The sequence below is a fragment of the Toxorhynchites rutilus genome, chromosome 3 (assembly GCF_029784135.1).
Source record: "Toxorhynchites rutilus septentrionalis strain SRP chromosome 3, ASM2978413v1, whole genome shotgun sequence".
Taxonomy (NCBI): Eukaryota; Metazoa; Arthropoda; class Insecta; order Diptera; family Culicidae; genus Toxorhynchites; species Toxorhynchites rutilus.
The window spans coordinates 331268193-331293695 of NC_073746.1; the positions used below are offsets into that span (position 1 = coordinate 331268193).

The following is a 25503-nucleotide window of genomic DNA, read 5'->3' on the forward strand; positions in this document are numbered from 1 at the left end:
ATATACCACAGGATAGGTGCGATCTTGATTCCAAAATTTCGATGATAGAATACGTTTTGCTCTCCTTTTATGTAACAATTCTCGGATCGGATTAAATTAAGTTCAACTTGTTGGAAAAACTCCCTGATGTGGCGAAACATCGCTTGTTGAATTTATTCAATTGGTTTCTGGAACATAATATTGTTCCAGATGATTGGAGACAAATACGAGTTATAGCTATTCAAAAGCCCGGAAAAACCGCGTCCGACTTCAATTCGTACCGCCCAATAGCAAATTGTTGAAGAAAATGATCTTGTTTCTTCTCGATCGATGGGTTGAAACAAATGGCCTACTCTCAGATACACAATATGGGTTCGGCAAGGGCAAGTAGACGAATGATTGTCTTGCATTGATTTCTTCAGGGATTCAAATGGCTTACGCCCAAAAAAAGTAGATGGCTTCAGTATTCTTGGACATAAAGGGGGCCTTTGATTCTGTTTCAATAGAGGTTTTGTCAGACAAATTACACTCTCGGGATCTACCGCATCTATTGAATGATCTATATAAATAAAAATATAAGGCAAAATCTGTTGGTAAGCGGGAAACCCGAAGAAGGGATGGTCCGATTTTAGCCTTCTTTATTTTTTTGTATTCGTCTCTTCCCGTAGATCAATATAGTGGAGAGAAAAATCGGAAAATCCTGAAGGAAGGTCGGAAAATTCGGAAAATTGAATTCCCACATGTTCGAAAATTACATCATAATAAGTGTTGTTAGTCCATTCGATATTTGCGCTATCGAAATTGATCTTTGTTCGTAAGTGGTTATGGATTTTCAGGCGAAATAACGCATTTCCATATCTTATATCTATAAATAAAAATACAAGGCCGAATGTGTTGGTAAGCGCAGAACCAGAGGAAGGAATGGTACAATTTGAGTCATCTATATTTCGTTGTATTCGTCCCTTCCCGTAGATCAATATAGAAATTCGGAAAATTGAATTTCCAAAATCGTCGGGTCAATCTCGGAAAAGCGTCGGGTCAGCTAGTATATAATATTAATCTTACCGAAAATTGCATCCTAAGGCAACTTGGAGAAGATGGAGTGGTGTCTGTCGAAGGATCAAAAGAATCTAAGCCTTACAAGTTACTTTGAACAACTTTTCGACCTGACCATTGGTCTAGGGGTTGTGTTCTCTACGGAGAAAACAAAGATGGCCGTCCTTTTTAGGAAGCACACAAGCGGAACCTTTCACTTTTGGGTAAACCGATCACTCATCCCATGTCATGTACCTTGGGGTTTGATTCGACTCCAAATGTACTTGGGGATTAGGTATCTGAGTAAAAAATGCCAACAAAGAATAAACTTTCTCCGTACAATTACCAGCACCTGGTGGGGAGCTCATCCAGAAGATCTTATAAGGTTGTATCGAACAACTATTCCCTCAGTGATGGAGTCATTTGAGCCTGCACAACTAAATGAATGTGAAACAAACTAATTAGAAAAGTTCGATACTAGAAAATAGTGGCTAGTCTAGGAATCAGCGGCCTCTAGAAAGACTTGCCCTTATTGGAGTCCACACAATCTGACAAAATCTTCCAAAATTCCCCATACGATTCTCAAACGTATTCGACAGATCTCCTGTGATCAGCAAACTGCACTGTAAACCATCCATCGTGACCTAAACAAATCTGGTGAACTTCCTGAAGAAGTCCCACTATGAGTGCTTCCTATCACAATTCCTAGTCACAAACAATGCTGTTCATAGAAGCAAGTCATCACCCAAATAAATAACAACTTTGTTTCCTTCAATTGAATTCAAATACTACACCAAAAAAGAATGATATAGCCTTTAATTTATTATCCTTAAATTAGCAAATATCCTTAGGTAACACAAATTTACTCGAACAATGTCCCTGCTCGTAGCTCTCAATACGCTCCTCACATTCTCGCACCTTATCTTAATCGGTTAATGTCATTTCAATTGCATTTGTTTGTGTTTTCCGAGAGAAACCTATACTCGTGTCTGTGTTTTTTTTTCTTTTTTAAGAATGAACGTACACTATGGTAATCCGGCATAGAAACATATGGTTATTACAATTAGTTTGTTACGATTGTTAGTTGCTGCTTGTTGCAAGATTTAAACTAAGTCAATTTATATGAAATCTAACTAAATAGATTTAGTATGAACGATACTGAACGAATCTAATAGAGTAATAGTAGTAGTAGTAGCAGTAGTAGTACGCGATAGTTTAGTTCCTCTTGTGTTTATTGCATTTAAAAATATGATTTTTTGCGAACGTCAATAATACTGATGCGATAGTGTCCGTTTGTTCCTATGGTTGGATGATAAATAAACATAATTAAACTAGAATAACAACGAACTTAACTAAACTAAAATCACAAATGGATGAAAATATTACCCAATAATTTGGTATATTTTACTTAGGTTTCGATTCGTATCAGTTTCAAATGCGAGATTAATAGATCACATAGATCTTGTTCTGTCTCCATCGTCATTTTGGACTAGGTCATAGAACAAACCAAGCTTCTGTAAGTTAATTGAAAACACTAAACCTATAGACGCACTAATTCCTTTGTTCATGTTTTTTTTACTTCATGTTATCTAACCTTTACTCTCACTTTCACTGAGTTTCAGTCCACCGTATCTTAACACAGCACGTTAATAGTTAGTTTTGATTCTCTCATAATTCCTGCATTCACTCTTCGCTAATGGTATCCTTTTGGGCGCGAGAATTCCGCCAGGATCCATTCGTACAAACACCGGGACCCCGCCACCACTCATTAATATCTTCGTACCATTTGGGTTTCTGGTATGAGGCGTCATCGTGTAACATTGCGCAGACCCGACACCAGAAATATGTATTTATAAACTCCCCAGTGCCCTTCCACTTGAAGTACGAATTGTACAGCTCATCGTTCCGATCCAATATGTTCAGATACTCGGCCAGTTCCTTTGGCGAGGCAAACTCATCCACATGGATGTAGGATTTTTCGGGCGAACTGGCTTCGTAATCCTCCGGTCGAGCCCCCATCACGATCGGTAGAATGTTACGATTTAAGGCATTCACGAAAAATTTCTCCGTGATGTAATCCTTACAATTGGAGTTCTCGAACGCCAGATAAAACTTGTAGTCTCGGTCCAGGATCTCGAAGCACTTTTCCGCCGTGGTTCGAGAGCACTTGTACGTTCCACAGGCGCCATAAATGTCGACCTGAACATTGTTAAAGTATTATAGTTACAATTACATGATGTGTTCTATTGTCTGTCTCACCTGTATGTATTTTTGCAGTTCGTGTGCATACTGCAGCCGACCGTTCCGAGCCCCACAGTTGGACACGAACCAGGCCACCTTGCGAGTTTTATTCAGTGCATAATTGCGATCTTGTTCGGCTTGTCGAATCCGTGGATCAAAGTATTCCCACTTCTCATAGGGTGCAACGACGTCACTATCTTGCCTGTGATTATCGTAGAGAAAACATCAAAAACGAATCATTATCCATTGTTAGAGCTTTTTTTTTATTTTTTTTTTATTAATTCGTTTATTTTTACAGGCTCAGTTACTTAAGTTTAAAGGAGCCGAATTCTTAAATATAATTTTAAAACTATATATATAAACAATTTTCTTAGATCTATGGTTAGTAAGGTGGAAAACCGATTACTCGCGGTGTACTCGAGTTTAGGAGGGTGACATATTTTTAGGAGAAGGATGGGATATAAGGAAATTGTAACAATGTTGATGAACACTCATTTCTTAAATCTATTCGTATATCTATAGTGTATTTACATTTCAACTTATTCTACTATTTATAGCAAGGGGATTGTTGTTAGAGCTTGCTATTAGAAAATATTATCAAACTTGTCATTAGAAATTGATTGTTAGTAATAAGAGAAATAAGAGAACAATAATTTATAAAATCCCGGATCTCTTGTAGAAACTGTGCATTTAGAATCTGTTATGGTTCTATGTTGATTAAAACTGCAGTCAACTGCAAAATACGAAACAAATAGCAAAACATTTCGAAAGAAAACAAGAAACAAATACATTAAAAATGATTTAGATTTCCGCAGGTTTAATCAACAATTGTACCTGCTTCTTATTGTCCCTCATTAGGGTCTGGACAACGGTTTATCGATGATTCGTATTTATCTAGTAATTTTTGAACTGCTCAAGGTTATCGGCTCCTTTAATCAAAGCCCAAAGTTTCTGGGCCTTGTTTACGTCTGCGGACGATTCGGAGGATTCATCTACTTTTCCACAAAATCGACCGGCGAGAAACAAATAATATGGAAATGCAAGAATGAACCTCTTTTGTACAAACATTTGGTAGCACTGACAAGGGACGATGAATGAATGCTTTTACTGAGTGAGTGGCACAAATGCTTCAGTTTACTTGCAAAAAAAAAATCTACGCCTCTGCGAGCGGCCTATCGGCAGTTAACCGGCAGCGGACGAAAACATGCGTGTAGGCATGTTTTTGGGTTATTCCTTCGTATCAATTCCTTCTCAGTTTTCGCGACAAAATTGTTGGAGTAGATCTTACGTCTCAGGTTGCTCAAAAATTCTCGATGAGACGCAGCTGGGGGACGTTGGGCGGGTTCGCCGACTTGGGTACCACATCGATATTCAGCCGCTCCATCTCCTCTAACGGTCGCCTCGAGTAGTGAGCCGACGCCAGATCCGGCTAGAACACCGCGTTTTCGCCCTTATGGTATTTCTTGATGAACGACGCAACTTCCGGCAGGTACTTCGTACTATAAAATTATCCTTTCACGGCCAGTCCTGCACGGCCTGCAGCTCCAGTGGACGGAACTTCCGCTTTCTGACATATATGTCCATTTACGCCAAGTATTTTTTCACTGTTTGGCCGGTTGCACCGACCTCCCGACATCTTGACACTCAGGGTCGTCGACCGTCCAGAACCGGCATAGATACATCGGGAGATCGTTCAGAACAGTGCGTTTCATTTAATTTTTTTTATTTATCTATTTTAGCTTAACGCCTTTACAACAATAACAATATTGCGTTCGTGGCTATCTCTTTCCAATTTCGCGGGTACCCGTGCTCTCTAGGTCCTGCTTTACTAGGTTTAACCACCTAGCTCGCCGCACTCTTCGTCGCTTCGTACCCGCCGAATTCTCAATTAACACAATTTTCCAGTATAATTGTCCGCCATTCTTGCAACATGTCCTGCCCTGCGTATCTTTCCAGATTTGGCATCTTTATAGATACTGGGTTCGTCGGTGAGTTGCGTGAACTCAAGTGTTTGTGAGTACGGATTCCCTACGCACCATCTATTCATCGACTTCAAACCCGACATGATTCAATAACACGAAACGAGCTGTGTAGAACCATGGACAAAAACGGCCATAGTGGAAGAAGATAGCAAATTAATTTCACGGCTGATATCATTATTTGTTCTAGACGCACTAATTACCAGTCCAACTCTCTCAGCTTCGTGTTTCGGACTGGTGCTAGGTCAATGATAATTTTGTCGCATAAAATAGGACATTTCTCAGCATAGAAATAACGTAGAAAAAAAGGAAAGATGTCATTTTGTAGGTTTTTAATGAACTTTAAGGAAAAAATAGATGAAAATTATTCGTCGACTGTTCGGATGAATTTTCGAACTTTTCGTGTGATACCTGATACCCATCATCTCCTGCACAATACTGCTGGTAACCGTATTTGCTATCCTGTTCCATCACTTTTCCATTTTTGTATGGTTCTGCCACAATTCTTCAGTTTGCCTTTAATAATTGCGATGGGACGAAAATCCGGACAATTTGCCTAGTCAGGCCAGAACTTCATTGGGCCTTTGTGTGATCGAATGAATGGCAAAATACTACTCTGAAGACACTTCTCCTCTTAAACTTTTCCCTTCATTGTTGCTTCAGTGATGAAAAACCTTTGTCTTCACTCCACAACTACAAATCCCTTGCCTAATCATAAACTTACGGGCAAATTTATTTGCGCAAATTTGAAGCTATCCGCTTGGCATTTTACCTGCTCAAATGGGGCATTATAATAAGATAGCAAATGCGGTTACCAGCAGTATTGTGCAGAAAATGATGGTTCATGAAAAGTTCGAAAATTCATCCGAACAGCTGACGAATCATTTTCATGTTCTTTTCCTTTAATGTTCATTAAAAAAAACCTACAAAATGACATCCTTCCCTTTTTGCACGTTAGAAATAGCGCTATAAAATGTCCAACTTTATGAGACCAAATTATAACTGAAACAGGCTTTATTCTGCCGACAATGACCATGTCATCAACAAAGCAGATGGTTTGACTGAATCTGTTGAAAATCGTGCCACGCACGTAAACGCCTCAAAGTCCCATAATTCTCTCAAACGCAATGTTGAATAGCATGTAAGTGAGACTTTACCATAAATTAAGTTTAGTACTTTACCATAAATCTCGAATAGATCAGTAACGGTTCAAAATAGGACTTTCCTGTCTTCGACAAAGTTTTTCCTCATAAAATTTCTTATTTTTTCATAGTATTGGAACAAACGAGGTGTAATGTCAGAATGTTTAAAAATTAACAATTTTTGGGGCTTCCAAAAAATTATAACAATGTAGACTCAGAACAAACCGTAAAAAATGTTTCTCTAGGTTTAGACCTCAAGGAATGTGTAAAAAATTTAAGGGGGTTCGGTTTCACAAGATTTTCTAGCGATGACGTATATGATATATCTTTAAACAAAGTCGTATAGAATTGAAATGAAACTCAAATTAACACGTCGTCGAAACATTTCCCAGAGTTGTCCCACACAACTTTATTTGTTATACCATAAGGGATCATTATCAGGTTAAGCCCCTAAGGTTATCTGACAAAAAGATCTTTTGGGACACCCTAAACGATTATGCATTCTAGAGTTTTGGAATGCCTTTCTTATCTTTCTTTTTTTCAGTACCCCAAACCGTAGGTCAATAGGTGCACAACAAAATTATTAATCGCACGACTTCCGTGAAGTTAGCGGAGGAAAAACATGAGTCAGGAGTTCATATACACTCGACAAAAGAATTGGGAGAAAACATTGCAACATTGATGTTTTTGAGTATTTTGGGACAAGATAAGATGCTCGTACAATATTTTAAAAGAATGAAGCTTTAAAATGATATTCATCCCATCTTCAGGCGTTGATTTTTTCCGAATTTACAGCATTTCAAAAATCATATTAGAATTTCGATTTCGCACCCTGTTTCTCTAATTTTAATTTGTCTATTTCTATAATTTATTTTCTAAAAAAATATAAGTTTATTGTTTCGCGAGCATGAAACACTCAAACACCAAAATGCAAATTAAAAAAAATCTGTCAAACATTTATTCATACTGTAGGAATGCATTATCATTTTAGTGTTTGAGTGTTTCATTCTCGCGAAACATTCCCAATTCATTCCATTCTCATAGCTTTTTCGTTCTCGGAGCTCACCTAAATGATACAATGTCGTAGTTTCATAACGAATTATTGCCGAGAACAAATCCGTTCTAAAGCTTGCTTTTTGACGTGTCGGAACTCTATTCTTATCACTGAACCGTGTAATTACGGTTACACCTTTTTTTGCCGCCGAAGCGTGTTACAATTATTTCGAAACTAGTAGCACATTTATCAACCCCATCTAAATCACCCACCTGTAAGTGGCCGTCCAGTTGAACACATCGGGAAATTTAACATGCTGCGTGTGGTAGGGGCACTCGAGGAAGTACATCATGTAGATTTGATGAGCGGACCGGGGAACAGCCGGCGGGATGAAGTGGTCTTTGAACAACACCAAATCGGCGGTAATTGCTTTTTCCCGGGCCGACGTTATGCTGCATGTTGACACCGGACACTTGGAGTTGAGAAACACTTCCCGGCCGGGTTTCACATTCCATGGCCCCAACCCGTTATACAGCAGGATATTTTTGAGCTTCCCTTTCCTTTTGATCGACTCGTAGTTCGGCGGTACGAACATCAACTGGTTCGTGATGCGATCAGAGCGCGAGGTTTCCGATGGCAGCAGCCGAGCATTGCGTTTGTTGGTTTTTCGATTACGTCGAACTGGCTTCGGGTAACGAACACCATCGGAGAAGTACCATAGCCGCTCGCCAAAATTTATTAAGTTCAGACTGATGAATTGCTCATCCGGAAGTTGGTTTCGGCCCTCCGATCGGGGGCCAGTTTTATCTGAACGACCTTGTTCAGAAGTTTCTGTCGTGAGAAGAGACTAGAAAGAGAAAAAAATAATTAGTAACATTCAATGGAATTCATAAAAAACTAGGCACAATCAGGGCTGCTCATATAATTGCAACTACTATTCCAGCATTACGAATTATTAATGTGGTGTGCCACATTTGTCCGCGTGTTGCTACTCCCATAAGCAAATGCTTACTTGAACTTTACGATTCGTTGCGTGCCTTTTTTCACCCTATAAAAGGTTGATAAACAAGCGGTTCGAAAAACTCAACGTGCGTGGATTGTTATCAAAATTCGTCTTTAATTACTTAAAAGATGTAAATTATATTCGACGAATGTTACAATTTTTTTTAAAGACTTCGGAATATAATAATATGATAATTTAAGCGATTCGCTTAAATTATTTTCCTACAGTTCTCATAAAATGCATCAGAAAAAGATGAACGATCTCATTCATCTGTTCCAAAGAAAGGGATAAAACACTGAAAAATTATTAAAATAGTTCAACTTTCATATTAAATGTATAAGTATGGCTTTACGGATGTATCATATGTGACGAAAGTCGTATTGCTGGCAACATATGTAATTCGAAGACGTGTGATCCAGCTTCTGGACGTAGTACAGTTCATTTACGTGTAAACCACTAACATTTTAATTACATCGAAAATGTCGATTGCAGGAAGTTTTTTTGCATTTTTTTCTCTAAAGAAAAATGCAGCTGATAGTCATCATTTGATTTTCGGAGCTTACAAAGAATATGCACCATCGGTAAACACGTGTCAACAGTGGTTTAAACCAGTGATTTCCAACCGGTGGGGAATTTGGCCATTAAAAGGGGGGAATTGTGGAAGGGAATATTGCACATTTGTTCGCTTTGAAGATGACAATGATTACCAAAAATTGCCACAAAATTTTATTGGATACGCTAAAATTTGCGATCCTCGGCAAACTTTTCCAAATCTGAAATGTAATGTTCAATTGGACAACTTCGCAATGTTTGAAAGACTTTCGTCAGTGAGTGTGAATGATGAACGACAGACAACGAAACAATACAGAAGACCATATAAAAGGAAATTGTACAACATTTGTCAAGACTTTTTACAACAATTTAAACTTGAAACATGTTTTCCTTATATCAAAGAATAAATTTAAACATTGATTGAAATGCCTTCCGACTGGCAGTGACGAAAATTTTGGATCATTTTTAGAACAAACTCATCGATCTACAAATGATCGGAAATGATAAGCGGAAAAGGCGTTACGAGTGTTGATGTCTTTTGCGTAAAATTTATGTGAATCTGGATTTCCTACAATGCTGCTGATGGGAACAAAACCGTAACAGAGTGGATATCGAAGACATGAGGTGTGCTTTTGGACGCTTTCAAGAATTGCGATGTTGGCGGAAAACGTTCAGGCGCAGGTGCCATACTGACTTGTCCAGCTTTATATACCTTTTTTGTAATCAGATACAAGTATAAAATTTAATTTGTTACGAATACATCTTGAAAACCGTTTGTATTCTTACATTATTTCACTGATATGCTACAGACTTTCTAACAAAATACTGATAGGGGTGAAGCACTGGGATTAATTTTCGTAAAGAGGGGAATTGAGCAGAAAAGGTTGGAAACCACTGGTTTAAACGATTCAAAAGCAATGATTCTGATTTGAGCACCTACCGTCTGAAACTATCAGTGGTGGATGGTACCGACTACAATTATTATATTTGAACAGATACGTGAAGGAAAACGACTGGAATAGGCAAATAGGCTTGACTTCTACTAGCGTGATTAGATTTATATTCTGCAAAGTATTGCAGATCCCCCCCTTCTTAATGAAACGATGTTTTATGCATAATCTTTCGGAAAAAATACAAAAAAAAACTTATTGTTTTTTTTTCAGTATTTCCAAAAAAACAACATCAAGTTCAATTGTCCCATGTTGATATTCTGTCTCACCATGAATTTTTAAGCCCGTAACCAAGATTGATTGATTCAAATGCGGGGGACAACTATGCGTAGAACGGCAGTACATTTATAATAATATTCGAATTCTACATTCTGTCAAATAACATAAAAATAAAATCTGTATTTGAAGAAAAGGCTTTATTTATAATCTAAATTTATATCATCGTCTTCGAAATAGGCCTCTTCTGAAGCCAGTCTTCAGAATGCAACGCGGTGCTGATGTGTAACAAGTTTTTTGTACTCAGTTGAGCTCTCACTCCTTGTATACACATGCGCTCTGGCGAATGAACCTGCTGCGAAACACAGATCAAATGTTTTGTTGTCAGTACCGTTTTTGCACCGAGTTTTTGCACCGTGTTTTGTGCCGTGATTTGCATCGTATTTCTATACATGTTTTACACCGCGCTTGAATCAGGTTTGCTTTCGCGGTTGAGCTATTTTTCTTCACACAGGCGTATACGATTAGTATGGAGGCGCGCTGCTGTTTTTATGCTTTGCTTAGAACGAGCAAAAAAGGCTAGCTAATTGGCTTTGATTTGATATATTGACCATCTGAATCGGTCCAGTAGTTCAAAAGTAATAAACTTTAAAAAATGATTTTTTGGACGTAAAATAATAACTCAAAAACGAAAAAAATGCCTCTCTGGTTTCGACATATGTTATGTGACAGATCCTCAGCTTTCCAGAAAAAATGTAAAAAAAATATAGCGGCCTTGGTCCCGAGACTATGAAAACAATAAAAAACAGTTTCAATCAATAATAACGAGAACAGATTTCTAATTTTCAGTAAACCAGGTTATTGGCTTTAATTTGATATGTCGATCATCTGAATCGGTCCAGTAGTTCAAAAGTTATGAATTTTCGAAGATAGTCATTTTTGGAAAAAAAAAAAAAAAAAAAAAAAAAGAGGAAAATGTAGATTTTTCACAAAACCCTAAAATGGAAATGGTCACCCTAATGAAAAAATAAAAAAATTCGGGCCTAATGTTTTGCGATAAAAAACAAAACTATCACTTTTCACGAAAATCTGAGGACCACTATATCGGTTTGGCATGGAATGGCTGTATATATAGATTCAGGAATAAAAATAAAAATTGGAAAATGTTCAGCGTTAAACGTGGTCAAACCAACTGTAAAGCACATGTATAAAGTGATCGGGAAACGATTATTGAATGCCATGAAGCCCGGATCGGGAAAGCCGGAAACTGCAGCGACGACCAAAAATTGGCGAGCGCTTCTAAGCGGAACTTCAACTTCTCAACTTGAGATGTCGGGTACAAGTTGCGATTTTCACAACTGTGCAGCAAACCGATGAACCAAATTGGTCTTCAAGCAGTTTTGCAAGACAGGAGTTTTACGCGGCCACGGGAAGGAGATCAGAGATGAAACATGGCCATTAAGCCATCCAACTTCCCCGAGAAACACAAGGTCGGGCAGGTCATCTGCACCTGCGTCTGGAAAAGCAATATTTTCCTCGTCATCAACATAATCAACCAGGACACGTATGTCAGGAAATTCATGGAGGAACGTCTGCTATGTTTTCTCATTAAACCTTTCCCGTACAACATCGAGTCTCACTCGTGGGTACTTGAATAACATAGGGCGCTAGAACGCTCAGCAGGCTAGTGAAAACACTTAATGTGTGACGTATACGTTCTATTTGGCGTTCTGAATTGGCATCCTGTCATCATGAGAAGATTGTGTCACCCTTCTAAACTCGAGTCAACCGCGAGTAATCGGTTTCCTATTTCATTAACCGTAGAATTAAGAAAACATGTTAATAGTAAAAGTATAGTTGAGAGTTTGCCTTCTTTAAACCTATGTAACTGAGCCTGTACAAATAAACGAATTATAAAAAAAAAATCATGAGAAGAATGCGATGGAATTGTATGCTGAGGATAACGTGATGGCTGTGCTCAAGGAGTACAGCCCTCTCAACACCTCAGAACTCCGCCCCTTGGAGAGGCATTGACAGATATTGTAAAGTGAAACTTGAAGAAGCAAAAAAAACGATAGAAAGTGATAGGCAGCTAAAAGCAGTGGCGTCGACTGGAGGGTGCGGAGGGGGCGCTCCCGGATGCGCAGAATTAACCGAAGTTATATGAAGAAATTGGATAAATATGCTTTCTGACTGGTGGGGGGGGGGGCGTTTGTTAAATATGATTTCTGAATTAATTGTGCAGATTATTTTTTCAAAAAATATAGTCATGAATAGCACAACAGTGATAAATGAGAAATCATAAAGTTCTAAAATTAAATATTGGGCCCTTTTATGTCATTCCAGTTGAACAGAATTTCGCTTGTTAGCTCTACTTTACTGTTATAGATACAGTCGGGTGAAAGCTGTCGGCATAATTTTCGAGCTGTTAGGTTTTCTTGTTGCATTCCTGATGCTTTGCTTCAAGAAACATTTCGGAGACGTTTCAAAATATGCAATTCGCCGACGTTCGAGAAAGAACTCGATTCGATAAAATTCTACCGATTTACAAAATGATAGTTAAAGTTATAGGGATCGAATTGATCGTTCGATTCAATTTACATAATAGAGGCCAACATTTCCGATAGATAGTTCTTATACTTCCAGTTAATTGATTAATCGGTCTCACAGACCGAGAATCAATAATTTTCATTTAATTAGCAAAAGTGATTCGTCTTTATTTGGGCATCTAGCTAATTGTACAGACATGTAATGCGACACGAATAATTGGATAATTTGATATGATTCTCTAATTGACCGTTTTTGTAAACCTCCTTTGTGCAAGCTTCAACAACACGATGAATTTTGTTGAGTGATTTCAACCATTCTCCAACAATTTTACTATATTATGTATTTTGCACACTTCTAGTGATTATTTGTTAGATTTTCAACGATTTTCCTGTTTTAACTTATTTTTCACATTGTGTTGTGTTTGTTGATAGGTCCAATTACAGGTCACAATCGCCTCTAATGCGACACTAAGTCGTGTCTCGGTATGACCCATTAGAGGTAAATCACTGTATATTTTTTTGCTTTGAATAAATAATGCGTAAAAATCAGCCAAAAAACGCGATTTTGCGATTTTTTAGAGTACCAAGATCGATCCTAAAAATCGGAAATAGGAGAGGAAAAGATCGATTTTCTGAAAATCGATGCAAGATTGCCCAATCCTAGTTCAAACTTTGTTTTATTGACTAGTACTGAATTCATTTTCTAATGACTTTTGACGTAGGACTACGTATTTGATTTGTATATAGGGGGGATCACTCTACGAAAAATTAAGAGTTTTCAAAAGCATATTATGCAGAATCGCTCTTACGATATATGTTATAATATATACATTAGACGGCAAATTTATCCAGCATTTTTTTGCCTGAGACATCAACAGTGGAAATAGTAAAACAAATGAGCAATTTAACGAATAAGAGAGGTATGTTTTGCGAGCGAATGCAAAGGTAAATTATGTATTATGCATTCTTTCAACTTGGTTCCTGTGCATGTTGTATGCAACACAAGATTATGGGCAATAATTCGTTCTATCAAACAAATTGGACATCAATGTGTAGGAATGATGGTGATGTAGATGGTGGAGTGGGTCAGTAAGATGCCCACAATTCCATAGAAATTTGTTGGCCCAATACACTTCATGGTGGAAACAAAACGAAATGTATCCGCGACGACAACGGTACGGCGTCGGGATCTGGATACGAATTTAGTTTTCCACTAAAACTTATCATTATAATTTAAAATTATCTTCAGTTACAATTCTTGTAAGAGATTATTTTACCACATGAAGAAAACAACGTTTTCCATACACATTGAACTCTAATTTGATACGGAGAAGCTAACTTTCATTCATAATTACTATTTCAAAGCGGTTCATTCTGCTTGAAACCCCATTATTATTTTTGACGCTGCAATAACTCGTAAAACGTAGGTCAATGGCGTGCCGTTCATTTCGTTTTCACCTTGAAGGGTGTACGGGAATAAAGCTCATAGTCTGCAAACGAAATTATTTCACCGAAAAAGCTACTACTCCCGATGACTTACAATACCATAGCTATTCATTAAAAATAAAGCAGTTTTATGATTTCGCCTCAAAAACCACGAAATCGTAAGTGTTTTCAACATTTCTTATTTTCCTTCATATTCAATGTAATAATGACGATATATTTTTTTTGTTTACCGATCCACATATACTTCCTCTATCGTTCCACCCTATTATGTGTCACACTGATATTCATTAATCATTTTCAGCTAGACAGTTGAACAGTTGAGCTTCTACCAGAAAAGCTAATTTTGTTTTTTGTCCATTGCAACCCGTTTATTGGTTATGAGTACATATAACAAACATTTGGAGTTTCAAAAGAGTTAAAATAAGAGATTTATGAATAATGAAAAGAATTACATAAAGAAACAATTGTTCCGAACAATTACAGTCCTACGTCAAACTTACGTCCGTGCCCCTAGGCTCAGACCCTTCTACTTTTTTGATACAGCCAACGTTGGTAGACCACAGCCTAACAATTGAACAATTAGTCGCCCGTAATGCAAAAAAGCTTGGCCACCACTGATACATATGGTACAGCAATATAAATTTAATACGAGCGAGCATTTCTTGGCCGAGTGGTTAGCGTCATAACTAACATGCCGGGTGTTCGGGTTCGATTCCCGTTCTGGTCGGGGGAATTTTTCGTCAAAGTAATTTCCTCCGAATTGCACTGTGATCACGCGTATTCTAGAGTTTGCCACTCAGAATGCATTCAAGGCGTGTTATTTGGCATAGAAATCTCAACTAAGTACTAATAAAAATGACGCAAGTAATACTACGTTGAGACGGTGAAGTTCCTCTAGGAACGTTAGTGCCATTGAAGAAGAAGAAGAAGAACGAGCGAGCATTTGCGTTGCAAATAAGCACGCATTACTTTGCTACATATGTACACGGCCCAGACCGAGATGGATATAGATCTCCTTTTCTCCTCCTCTTTTTTACTCTTAGAAAACACTTTCCAACTTCATTTTGTAATGAGGTGTAATATTATCAGGCATATACGCAACAGCATCATTAACTATATGGATAGCACGGTCGTGTGAAACAGCCTTGCACTCCAGCCGGCCTTGGTTCGATCTCCGTTGACGTCATTTGGACTTTTTTTGGGTGCAACCCCAAAAAAAGATGAAAAAAAAGAAAACGATGTCTACTTCCATAACACAAACATTTTAAAGCGTTGGGGGACAGATAATTTTAGATGAATAGACACTCCTCCCCCTCTCTAAGGGAGGCTACCATTCAAAAGAATCATAAATTTCTGCATAACTCAAGAACTAATCAAGCAAATCGAGACAAATTTGGCATATGGAGGTTTTAGGAGGCAAGAAACGTTCCTAAGATAGTTCAACACTCCTCCCACCTCTCTAAGGGGGGCTGCCATACAAATGAAACACAGATTTCTGCATAACTCGAGAACAAATCAAGCAAATGGAACCAAATCTGGCATATGAAGGATTTAGCTAACAATAAGAGCAAAACTCGAGAAAGGAATTTTCCGATTTCATTTCATTCTATAATTTTTTTTTGTATCAAACATTTATTCCATGTAACGGAGAAACGTGTTATTTGCGAATGGCTGAAAAATTTTGAACGAGAGTTGTATCTGAAAATAATTTGATATTATAATGACGAGTTTTGGTAGAAGTACTGGGAATTTTATACTAAAAGGTAATTTTAAAGGGTAGATTACAATACCAATCGATGAACAGTTCTGCGATTGGACCCATGAACGTGCGCCTAGTAAGAAAACGTGAATTTGATAACGAAAAATAAATTTTGGGCAGGACGAAGTTCGCCGGGTCAGCTGGTATTATTATATAAATAGATCGATAGATATTATCCATTAGGGTCTGCATAACCCGAGAACTATTCAACTAACGATATACTCGAATGAGATGTGCCCCCGGCTTGCATGTATTTGCGATGCCGATTTCCCCTTGGTTTTGAAGTCTGTGATGAGGAAACAATTTTCCACTGTTTCTCTAGTTGCTTATTTTGGTCGGTACAATTTGAGAAGCACAAATTGGAACAATCAAAACGTGGCATTAACGCGTGTAATGCTTGACATTTCACAATTATTCGATTGCTTATCTCAAGAAAAAAATGGGTGGGTTATATCTATGATATAACCGCAAGGTTGACGTGGGACTACCAGAGTTTAGCAATCATTTTTTTGTATTTTTTAAATATTTGATTGAATGTAACAATTTCCGAATTCAATTGAATCCAATATATTTGCATTGTGAGTAAATAGATTGTATAATGCCATGTAAGGTCAATTCATGCATTGTGATAGATTATATTCTTCGTTACAAGTAAATTTAATGACAGCCCTTTTACGTTTGGTATGATGACATCTTGGCTCTAAAGTCTGTGTTAGGCAAACACATTTCAGTCGGAACAAAATTGCCCCCGATTTGCATGTATCTGCAATGCCGATTTACCCAAACACCTTGGTTTAAAAGTCTGTGTTGGGGAAACACATTTCGGTCGGAACAAAAAATATCCTCCACTTGCATTAATTTGCAATACCAATTTCCCCACGCTCCATGGATTTGAAGTCTGAGTTAGGGATACACATTTCAGTCGGAACAAAAATACCCCCGACTTTCATGTGTTTGCAATGCCGATTTCTCCAACACTGCTTGGTTTTGAAGTCTGTGTTAGGGAACACATTTCGGTGAGAACAAAAGTCCCCATACTTCCATGTATTTGCAATGCCGATTTCACCAAGGCTGCTTGGTTTTGATGGCTGTGTTGGGGAAACCGTAAATCGGGCCAATCAAAACGAGGCAGTTAGGGTTTTTAGATAACGCTTAACATTTTACAGTTATTCAACTGTTTATCTTATAAAAATTTCATTTTATTAATTGCGATAGAAGCGTAGAAATATTCCATATCAATTTATGCAAACATCTTTCCGATCCAGTAAGAAATGTTCGAGTTATTAGCATTCGGAATCTTTCATTTTTTCCTGCATGTTCTGTGTATAGGTTTTCATTTTACCCCCCATATACTCCGGTTAGACGTAGTCCTACGTCAATGAAATGTTATCCATTGTTATAGATGCGTAGAAATATTTCCTGTCAATTGATGCTAACATCTTTGCGATCTATTAAGGAATGCTCAAGTTATCAGCCTTCAACATCTTCAATTTTTTCCTACATGTTCAGTGTTTAGATTTTCATTTTACCCCCCATATAAAGTCTGCTTCATTTAATATTGGAACACAAACAATTGCGTGTAGTTCAGTCATTTATTAATTTGTTTTTCATACAAATGTAGCATTTTCTTTACTCTTTCATAAAAAAAAATTTAAAAAATTTTGAGTCATGTTCCTAACAAGTTTTCCCTTTGCCTTAAGCCTCCGCTTCGTGATTGCCCAGTATTTCTCTATCGGCCGGAACTGGGGGCAGTTTGGGGGGTTGAGGTCCTTCGGTATTACGCTGACCCCGTTCGTTGCGTACCATTCCATAACCGTTTTGCTGTAATGGCAGCTTGCGAGGTCCGGCCAAAACATTACTGGACGGTCGTGGGCACGAATAAACGGCAGAATCCGTTTCTGTAGGCACTCTTTTTTGTAGACTTCTGATGTCATTGTCTTGTCAGTGAAAAAGACTTTGGTTTTCTGTCCACAACTGCATATCCCCTGCCAAATCATGTACTTGCGGGCGAATTTATCCGCAAACACGAACTTAAATTTTTGCAGGTACATCCCCCCGAGCCGTCGCCAAATAAAATTTTTGACCTGGGATTTGCCCAAAGTCCGCCTTCACGTAGGTCTCATCGTCCATCAGAATACATCCGTCGAACTTGGTCAGCACGGATTCTGGCCACATTGTTCTGCTTCAGCGTCCGATTTGGTTGTTTGCTGGCTCGGAATGACCTTATTCCTTCCCGGAGACGAATTCGTCGCACCGTACTGTGAGCGGCCTGGAACTTATTGGCCAAATCGCGGTCTGAAAGATTGGGATTCCTCTTGACGGCCTTGATGACTTTCCCACGCAGTTTCCGGTCGACAGTTCCACTCCGACGCTTCGAATGCGGCTTCCGAGCCGTCGTCAATGTTTCCTTGTACTGCTTGATTACACGCCATACGGTATTTCTGGGCATTTTAAGCTGTTTAGCTAGCTTAGATGCCGACAACAATGGATTTTCAAGAAAACTGTGCACAATTTTATCTCTCCGTTCGGCTTCCATGGCGGTTGTTTACAAAATGCTATCGTTTGGTGTTATGACATAAATACATGGTGAAAGGTAATGAATTTCCCGACACGTGGGTGAAAAAAGTTTCCAAATCCGTCCACTAGGAGCGCCACAATGAGCAAAAGAATTTGTTCCAATATTAAATGAAGCAGACTTTATTCGGGTCAGACGTAATACTACGTCAATATAGTCAGGAAACAAACGTCTGTCATCGTTAACAACTCGCAATTGAATTAAGATAATCTCCTGCTACTACGAGAAACTATTAGAAACTTGAAAACTCACGAATAGAAAAAACAATTATTGTTGCATAAGATGACCCCAGTAGAATTTATCCTGACCTGAAATAATTCCGGTGAGCCAAATATCCAATCTAGCTGAAACAAGATTATAATTTAACCACATCACATTAGATTTAGGTCCACAGAGCTAGCACAAACGACACAATGTGGCACTTAGACTCTTCAATTTAGATTACCCATATTCTGCCAAAAATCAATTTCCAATCAAATAACATTATGTGTTGCAAAAAGAGGAGAATTATTCACATCACTTCCAACTTACCTCATCCTTGGCTCTGTCCCGATTGCTGTACTCCAGCTGGTACTCGTCCTTGCTGTAGATGGGATGTGTCGCTTTGCTATTTAACTCTTTATCTCTGTTCAGACAGCCATCCAAGAACAATTTCCATTTCCATGTCACCCGAGGTGTGTGTTTGTGTGGGTATATATTAAAGAATGGAAAACATACAACGAATCTGATTAATTCTTGAGACACACGCCAGAGGTTCCGCTTCCGTCGTTCGGGGGAAAACAGAGAAGTTTGAAAATCAATACCACCGCACGCACAGTTGTCGTGAAAACTAAATGATTAATGAACACACACACGGCACGGTTGGGCATGCAGAAGGTAACGATTCCTTGCAGATCCTCCAGTACACTCACCTCAAATTGAAAACTAGCAGCACGAGTACGGCGAAACATAAAATAAGAAAGAAACACTTTTTCGGCGACACCTTGGGGAATCTCATGATCGATGCATTTCAAAATTTGATGAGGTTTCAGTCTCAACTCCCCTTCGTGGTTTCGGCGTGTTCCTGGGACGCTCTACTCCAAATAGTATGGACCGTGGAAAAGGAATCGCGCTAACAAGTGAAAAAAGTGGGCGGACATCTAGCAGCTCTCAGTGGTTGGAAATATAATTTTCTCGACTCGTTCCAATTTCGCGAATTTTAGATGCGTATCTTCTTCGTGAGGTAATCGATTTTCAGTGGATTTTTTTCGTTTTGCTTGGAATCGTCGCCACAATATCACTGGACTTATATAACCTGTGGCAGTAACGTCAACGAGCACGACATCTTTGCCATCTTTTTGCACTGTTCGAGTAGTCCTTGGCTATTGGGTGCACTATCAGCGACATGTTTTTATGTACTATTTTTCCACGACTAATTGGCCCCGCAGCAGCTTTTCAAGCACAGCGTTTGCATCTCGACTGAACCGATTGCCGCTGGTCACGCTGCTGATAGAGGCGAATGCAAAACACGGGCATTCTTCCTCTCGCGTTTTCCTATAACCATCAACAATCACCCCGCAAAAACTATTAAAACTTCGTCAACCCAGAGTGCCACACAAACACATACAGTCGAAATTATAGCGATTATCCAAGTTGGCCACCAGAATCACCATCCGAAGTGCAACCACCGAATGCGCCGTTTGTATATCGTCAATGGAGTTGATAACCAAAATTTCACGCTGTCTAGCAATAAACGCCTCTTTTTCTCTACCAGCCACCGGTACACGTTCTGCCTGTTTGAACTAAATTTTCTACTCTGGACTGTTTGTCCGTCTCTGGAAATCGCGAAAACATTCAACGAGTTACAAGCTCCTGCCACAGCCCACCAGAGTATGAAGACAGGAAAAATAGTGCACCGACCCACTTCCAACCGCTTCCAGTCGTCCTTCGTGCGAGCGTGTGTTTTTTTTTTTTTTTTGCGCGAGTGCGAGAAGTATCCTAGCAGGCCAACACACAACAGGGAGGCGAACGCAAGGGGGATGAAAATTTCTCTCGCTAAATTCATTCACACGCATCGGGAAACGGAGAAACAACGGAAACTGGCACACCAACACACACGCACGCATGAGCGGTCGTTATTGGAAAAGGGAAATAAATATATCCTTTGGCAGGGGCAGCGATACGCGCCGCAAAAGTATATTCACATGGCAGTGGTGAAGGGATTTAGTGTTTGTTTCAGAAGATTCTTCTCTATTTCGGAAAAAAGCTTAATATAAGTGAAAATATACGTATTCAATAAAAGAGCAATTTAAACTAGAAATATTTTGCTTAGAATACATTTTTGGAGAAAAATATACAGAAAGTTCCAGAATTCTTCAAAATTCAACAGATAAATCGCGTAGTAGAGATCAATAAAAGCCACTAAACATACTAGCTGTACTAGCAGTACTAGCTGACCCAGTAAACTTCGTCCCGCCCAAAATATATATTTTTATCAATACCTTCAAACATTCACGTTTTCTTACTAAGCGAACGTTCATGGGTCCATTCGCTGAACTGTTCATCGATTGATCTTCTAATTGACCCTTTACAATTTCTTTTTACTATAAATTTCCTAGTAATTCTACCAAAACTCGTTATTATAACATCAAATTATTTCCAGACACAATTCTCTTTCATGATTTTGCTATCACTTGCAAATAACATGTTTCTCCATTACATGGAAAACATGTTTGATACAGAAAATATAATAAAATGAGGATATCTCAAATCGGACGATTCCTCCCTCGAGTTTTGTGCTTATTCCTTTGCTTGATTAGTTCTCGGGCCATGTAGCAATTTGTAATTCATTTGTATGACAGCGCTCTCCCCTGAGAGAGGGGGTAAATGTGTCGAACCCTCATAGAAACATTTCTTGCTCCCTAAAACCTCCACATGCCAAATTTATTTCCGTTTGCTTTCTTAGTTTTCGACTTATACAGTTTTCATTTGTATGGCATATTGTATATTTTGTTCACGTTTTAACGACTCATAGTTTTTGAGATATAAATTATCAAACATTTCTCTTACTAATATCGATACGCCCTTTTCAAAAGTTACACTTGAGTCAAAAAAATCCTAATTGCTATTCAATATTTCTAACCCAAAGGGAATAGAAATTTTCATTCGAATGAAAAATACATGTTTTAAAAATCTGCATTTTTAGGACGATTTCATTTGAAATTGTTTTTTTTCGGATTCCGGATCAGAGAATTATCATTGTGAGTTTTGGCTCAGAACGGAATTTAAGATACACACAGATTGAACCCAGAGATACAATTAAAATAATAATCCAATAACTGGCGGGAAGCGATCTGGCGTGGTGGTTAACATTCGCACTTCTCACGCTAAAAGCCACGAGTTTAATTCTCACTTCCGACATTCTTCCTTCGGAATGGAAGTAAAGTCATTGGTCCGAGCGACGAACCAGCCAAAAGGCTGAAAGTCACTGTAGTACAGCAAAATAGAGTAACAAATCTGATACAGTAAAACCCCGATTATCCACGGAATAGTCGAACAAGGTCATCGCGTATAACGAAAATCGCGGACAGAGGAGGCGATCTGGCGTAGTGGTAACATCCATGCCTCTCACGCTAAAGGTCACGAGTTCGATTCTCACTCCCGACATTCTTCCAAAAATGGAAGCAAAAGTGACGAACCAGCCAAATGAGTTGAAAATCACTATAATACAGATAAAAAAAATCGCGGACAACGCAATAAAGGGCTAGAAATGAGGTGCATACACGAAAAAAAAATATTTCAGCATATAAACTTTGTCTCTCTGTTATGGTTGAGATTAGATCACATGATCACAGATATACGATAAGAAAACCTACATTAACTTCCAGGTGTTTAAATCTATATATATATAAACTTCGTGTCACGATGTTCGTGTTCCTCCGGAACGGCTCGACCGATTTAAGTGAAATTATACTCAAAAAACTTGGTAGGTATGAGAATAGGTCGTAAACTATATATGCTACCGCTAGGATATCGATTACTTTATATTTAATACCGATTAGGTTGATCCTATGCAAAAAATCTGAATAATTAATAATGAATAATTTTATTTTTCTATTTTTGCATAAATTCAGCTTGAAAAAATACATACAACCATATGTTACCAATTTTCATCCCTATCTCCTATTTTTAATCACGATATTTGTATTTTTATATAAAAAAAACTGCACTCGCATCGTCGGCGAGCTGGAAGCCTTCTTGAATGAGCACAATGAATTATCAAAACTATTCTAATCACACACATGCTATGCAAAATAATGCAAATAATGCAAAATAACAATCACGCTATTGTCGTTAATCCTGATAAAAAAACGGCTGGAGAGCACGTGTGTAGATCCAATGCGCCACAGTTACTTCAATCATTAGGAACATCATCACTCATTTTGAGTTAATATTTTTGAACATGTGGTTGGAGGAGACGAAACAAACAAAAGAGTACACTCGATGGATTCTCATGTGTGTCGTTCGATGAAGTGACGCGGTCAGGACAGCGTCATTCTACGATGTCTTGAGTTGTGCCAATTATCCATGGTCAACATATACGCAAAGATAGACAGCGAACGACTGCGATTCCTATGAAACAATCAACAAAAGCGGTCTGAGGAAGAATACATTTACTTGCAAGACGCTATCATGAGCACCACCGACACAGCCTTTGTTCAAACGTCAGCACGTGTGTTCAAACAGAAGAAATGCAGTCTTTAATGAGCTCCATTACAAAATTACACGTATTCCGTCCAACATGTTACCAGATGCATTCGTCTGAATGACATAAGCGAGTATTACTTAAACGCACATTTTTAATTTGGGTAATTGATAAAATACGCTCTGAGCAAAAGGATACAGTAATTTCCTCGGAAATACCAGATCCATCTATTGATCAACTATTCTCCTGTATTCTAAAATCCGATCGAATCGGAATTACCCGAGCGGATCGCAACTAAAGTTCATTCAAATTGTGCAAATGTGACAGCCTTTCCATGCAATTCGACATTGAGCTTCTTCTGTGAAGTGAAAATGGTAATGAATTTTCGGGTGAAATGAACACGCTTATAGAACAAAAATTATGAATGAAAACTGGACCCTACGGAAAAAATGAAAATAGTCTGCACATTCTCTGCAATTAGGGAAAATATGAAACGAAAATCTCTTTGATAATGATTTTATATTATGGATAAAATTTTGGCGGAAATGTAAAGAGATCCGATCGAGGTTCAAAGGTTCAATCGGATTCCGGAATATGGGTGACTGTTCGATATTGTTACCACAAACATGGTTCATTTCCCCCGTGGTGATCTAAATCTTCTATCACCTTGCATGGCGGATGGCAAATGTACAAAAGCGTTTTCCAAAAATGATGATCATTCACAAATACAAACAACGCAGACATTGACATTCCAAATCGTTGGGTAGTACAATATTCGCCTTTTCTGAGCAAACATTTAGTGTTCCTATTAATGTTAAGCTCTGCAATTCGGTGAAGAGCAATAAATACATTTTGAAGTCCGTGAAAGAAGGAAACGACATCGACAATGTGTTTCGAATTCAGAATACCGATGTTTTCTTTATTTTATACCTCCATTTATTGACAAAAATATATTACCTTCTTTACTTTACATTTAACATTAAAGAGATCAAGCATGTCAGTTACGATAATATATATACATTGAAATAAAAAAAGTTTTTTGTTTAAATTTTGTCGGCGGTCATCTTCTAAAGCGTTGCACTTCTCTGTATATCATAAATTTAATTTTTATCTCCACATCACACTCGGGTACGGGAAGTTCATTTTCATACGGTACAATGCAATTCACGGTCAAACCTTCACGTATCTGCTCGATATCCACATGGAATTTCTCCTTCATCGATCACAATCGATTAATTTTATAGATCGTTAAAACATTTAAACACACTTACAATACTTTAATTATTTGTTATTGAACAGCCAAAATGTTCACTATAAATAACTTATATGGCAGAACAATGTCATTGGGTCAGCTAGTATAGGCATACAAAATACCACGACCATTGTCAATGGTTTTCTACTCACGAAAAATCCTGCAAAACAGGTCAACCAAACATTAGAAAGACTTAGAAAGCGCTTTGGCCAACTCGTTTGGCTTTGCTCCGTTCGAATACTACCTATTATTGAAAGAAGCAAACAAGAAAATTTGTTCGCAAATTGGTGACGAATTGAAAATATAAAATTCACATTCTACATTCACAAAGTTTTAACACCCAAAACGGTCTGGGCCGCTGAAATCGAACATAAATGAGCCGCTGGGAATTAGGTAGGGTGGATTAGGCAGCGTTGACATGTTGGATCTGGACAAAATTCGTGTCCTTGATACCTGGGCGAACGTGGAGGACTCGAACCTACAAATTGACAAGTCTGAAATATTCTTAATCAACACTGTAGTTAAGTCTCTGCAGTTTTTATTACGGATCTGCGCACCTTCTCCTACTCAGAAATATCAGTATTCAAACTTTGTAGATGCGGCACCCTGTCCTCACTCAGCATCTTCTATAAAAATTTACATGGGATAAAGGATGGTATGACGTTGGAAACTGTACAAAAAAAAGGATCCGAAACTATTCTATTCGATATGTGTTCTTGAGTCGCAGATAATACCTTCTGGTACCAATATTGTTCCTTTTCATATTAGCCCCAGCGTAGATGTATTGTATTTAACTGGTATTATTTTTCTACAACGCTAATGGTAATTGCTTTTCTCTCATTTTGGTATAGTACAGATCCCTGAAAATCATGTCGATTGTCTATGTCGATATCAATATCGATTTCCAATTTATCAATATATAGATTTCGATGCGGTGATCCAAGCCGTTTTAAAGAAACACTTGACCCATTCTAATTAGTACTTAGTTACGATTCCGACCTTAATAACACACCTTTATAGCTCTCTTCACAAGTTCAAGAATGCGGGGGATAAAGTCGAATAAAACTTTTACAAAAAAACAGAATCCAATTCATATTCTGGCCGGAAATTGAATCAAATACTTCGACCATGATCTATGTGATTGTTA

At 38.2% G+C, this 25503-nt stretch overlaps 1 protein-coding gene across 1 annotated transcript; it reads right to left on the reverse strand.

Annotated features, from left to right (window-relative positions):
• Positions 1 to 1789: 1789 nt before the first annotated feature.
• On the reverse strand, positions 1790 to 20369 carry LOC129778447 (glycoprotein 3-alpha-L-fucosyltransferase A). The gene is made up of 5 exons (XM_055785342.1): positions 19332 to 20369; positions 18952 to 19045; positions 7643 to 8217; positions 3274 to 3457; positions 1790 to 3213 (listed from the first exon to the last, which is right to left on the reverse strand). Exons 1-5 carry the CDS (start codon positions 19415 to 19417, stop codon positions 2698 to 2700), a joined length of 1455 nt encoding a protein of 484 aa, XP_055641317.1. The 5' UTR covers positions 19418 to 20369; the 3' UTR covers positions 1790 to 2697.
• Between the last annotated feature and the right edge of the window lie 5134 nt (positions 20370 to 25503).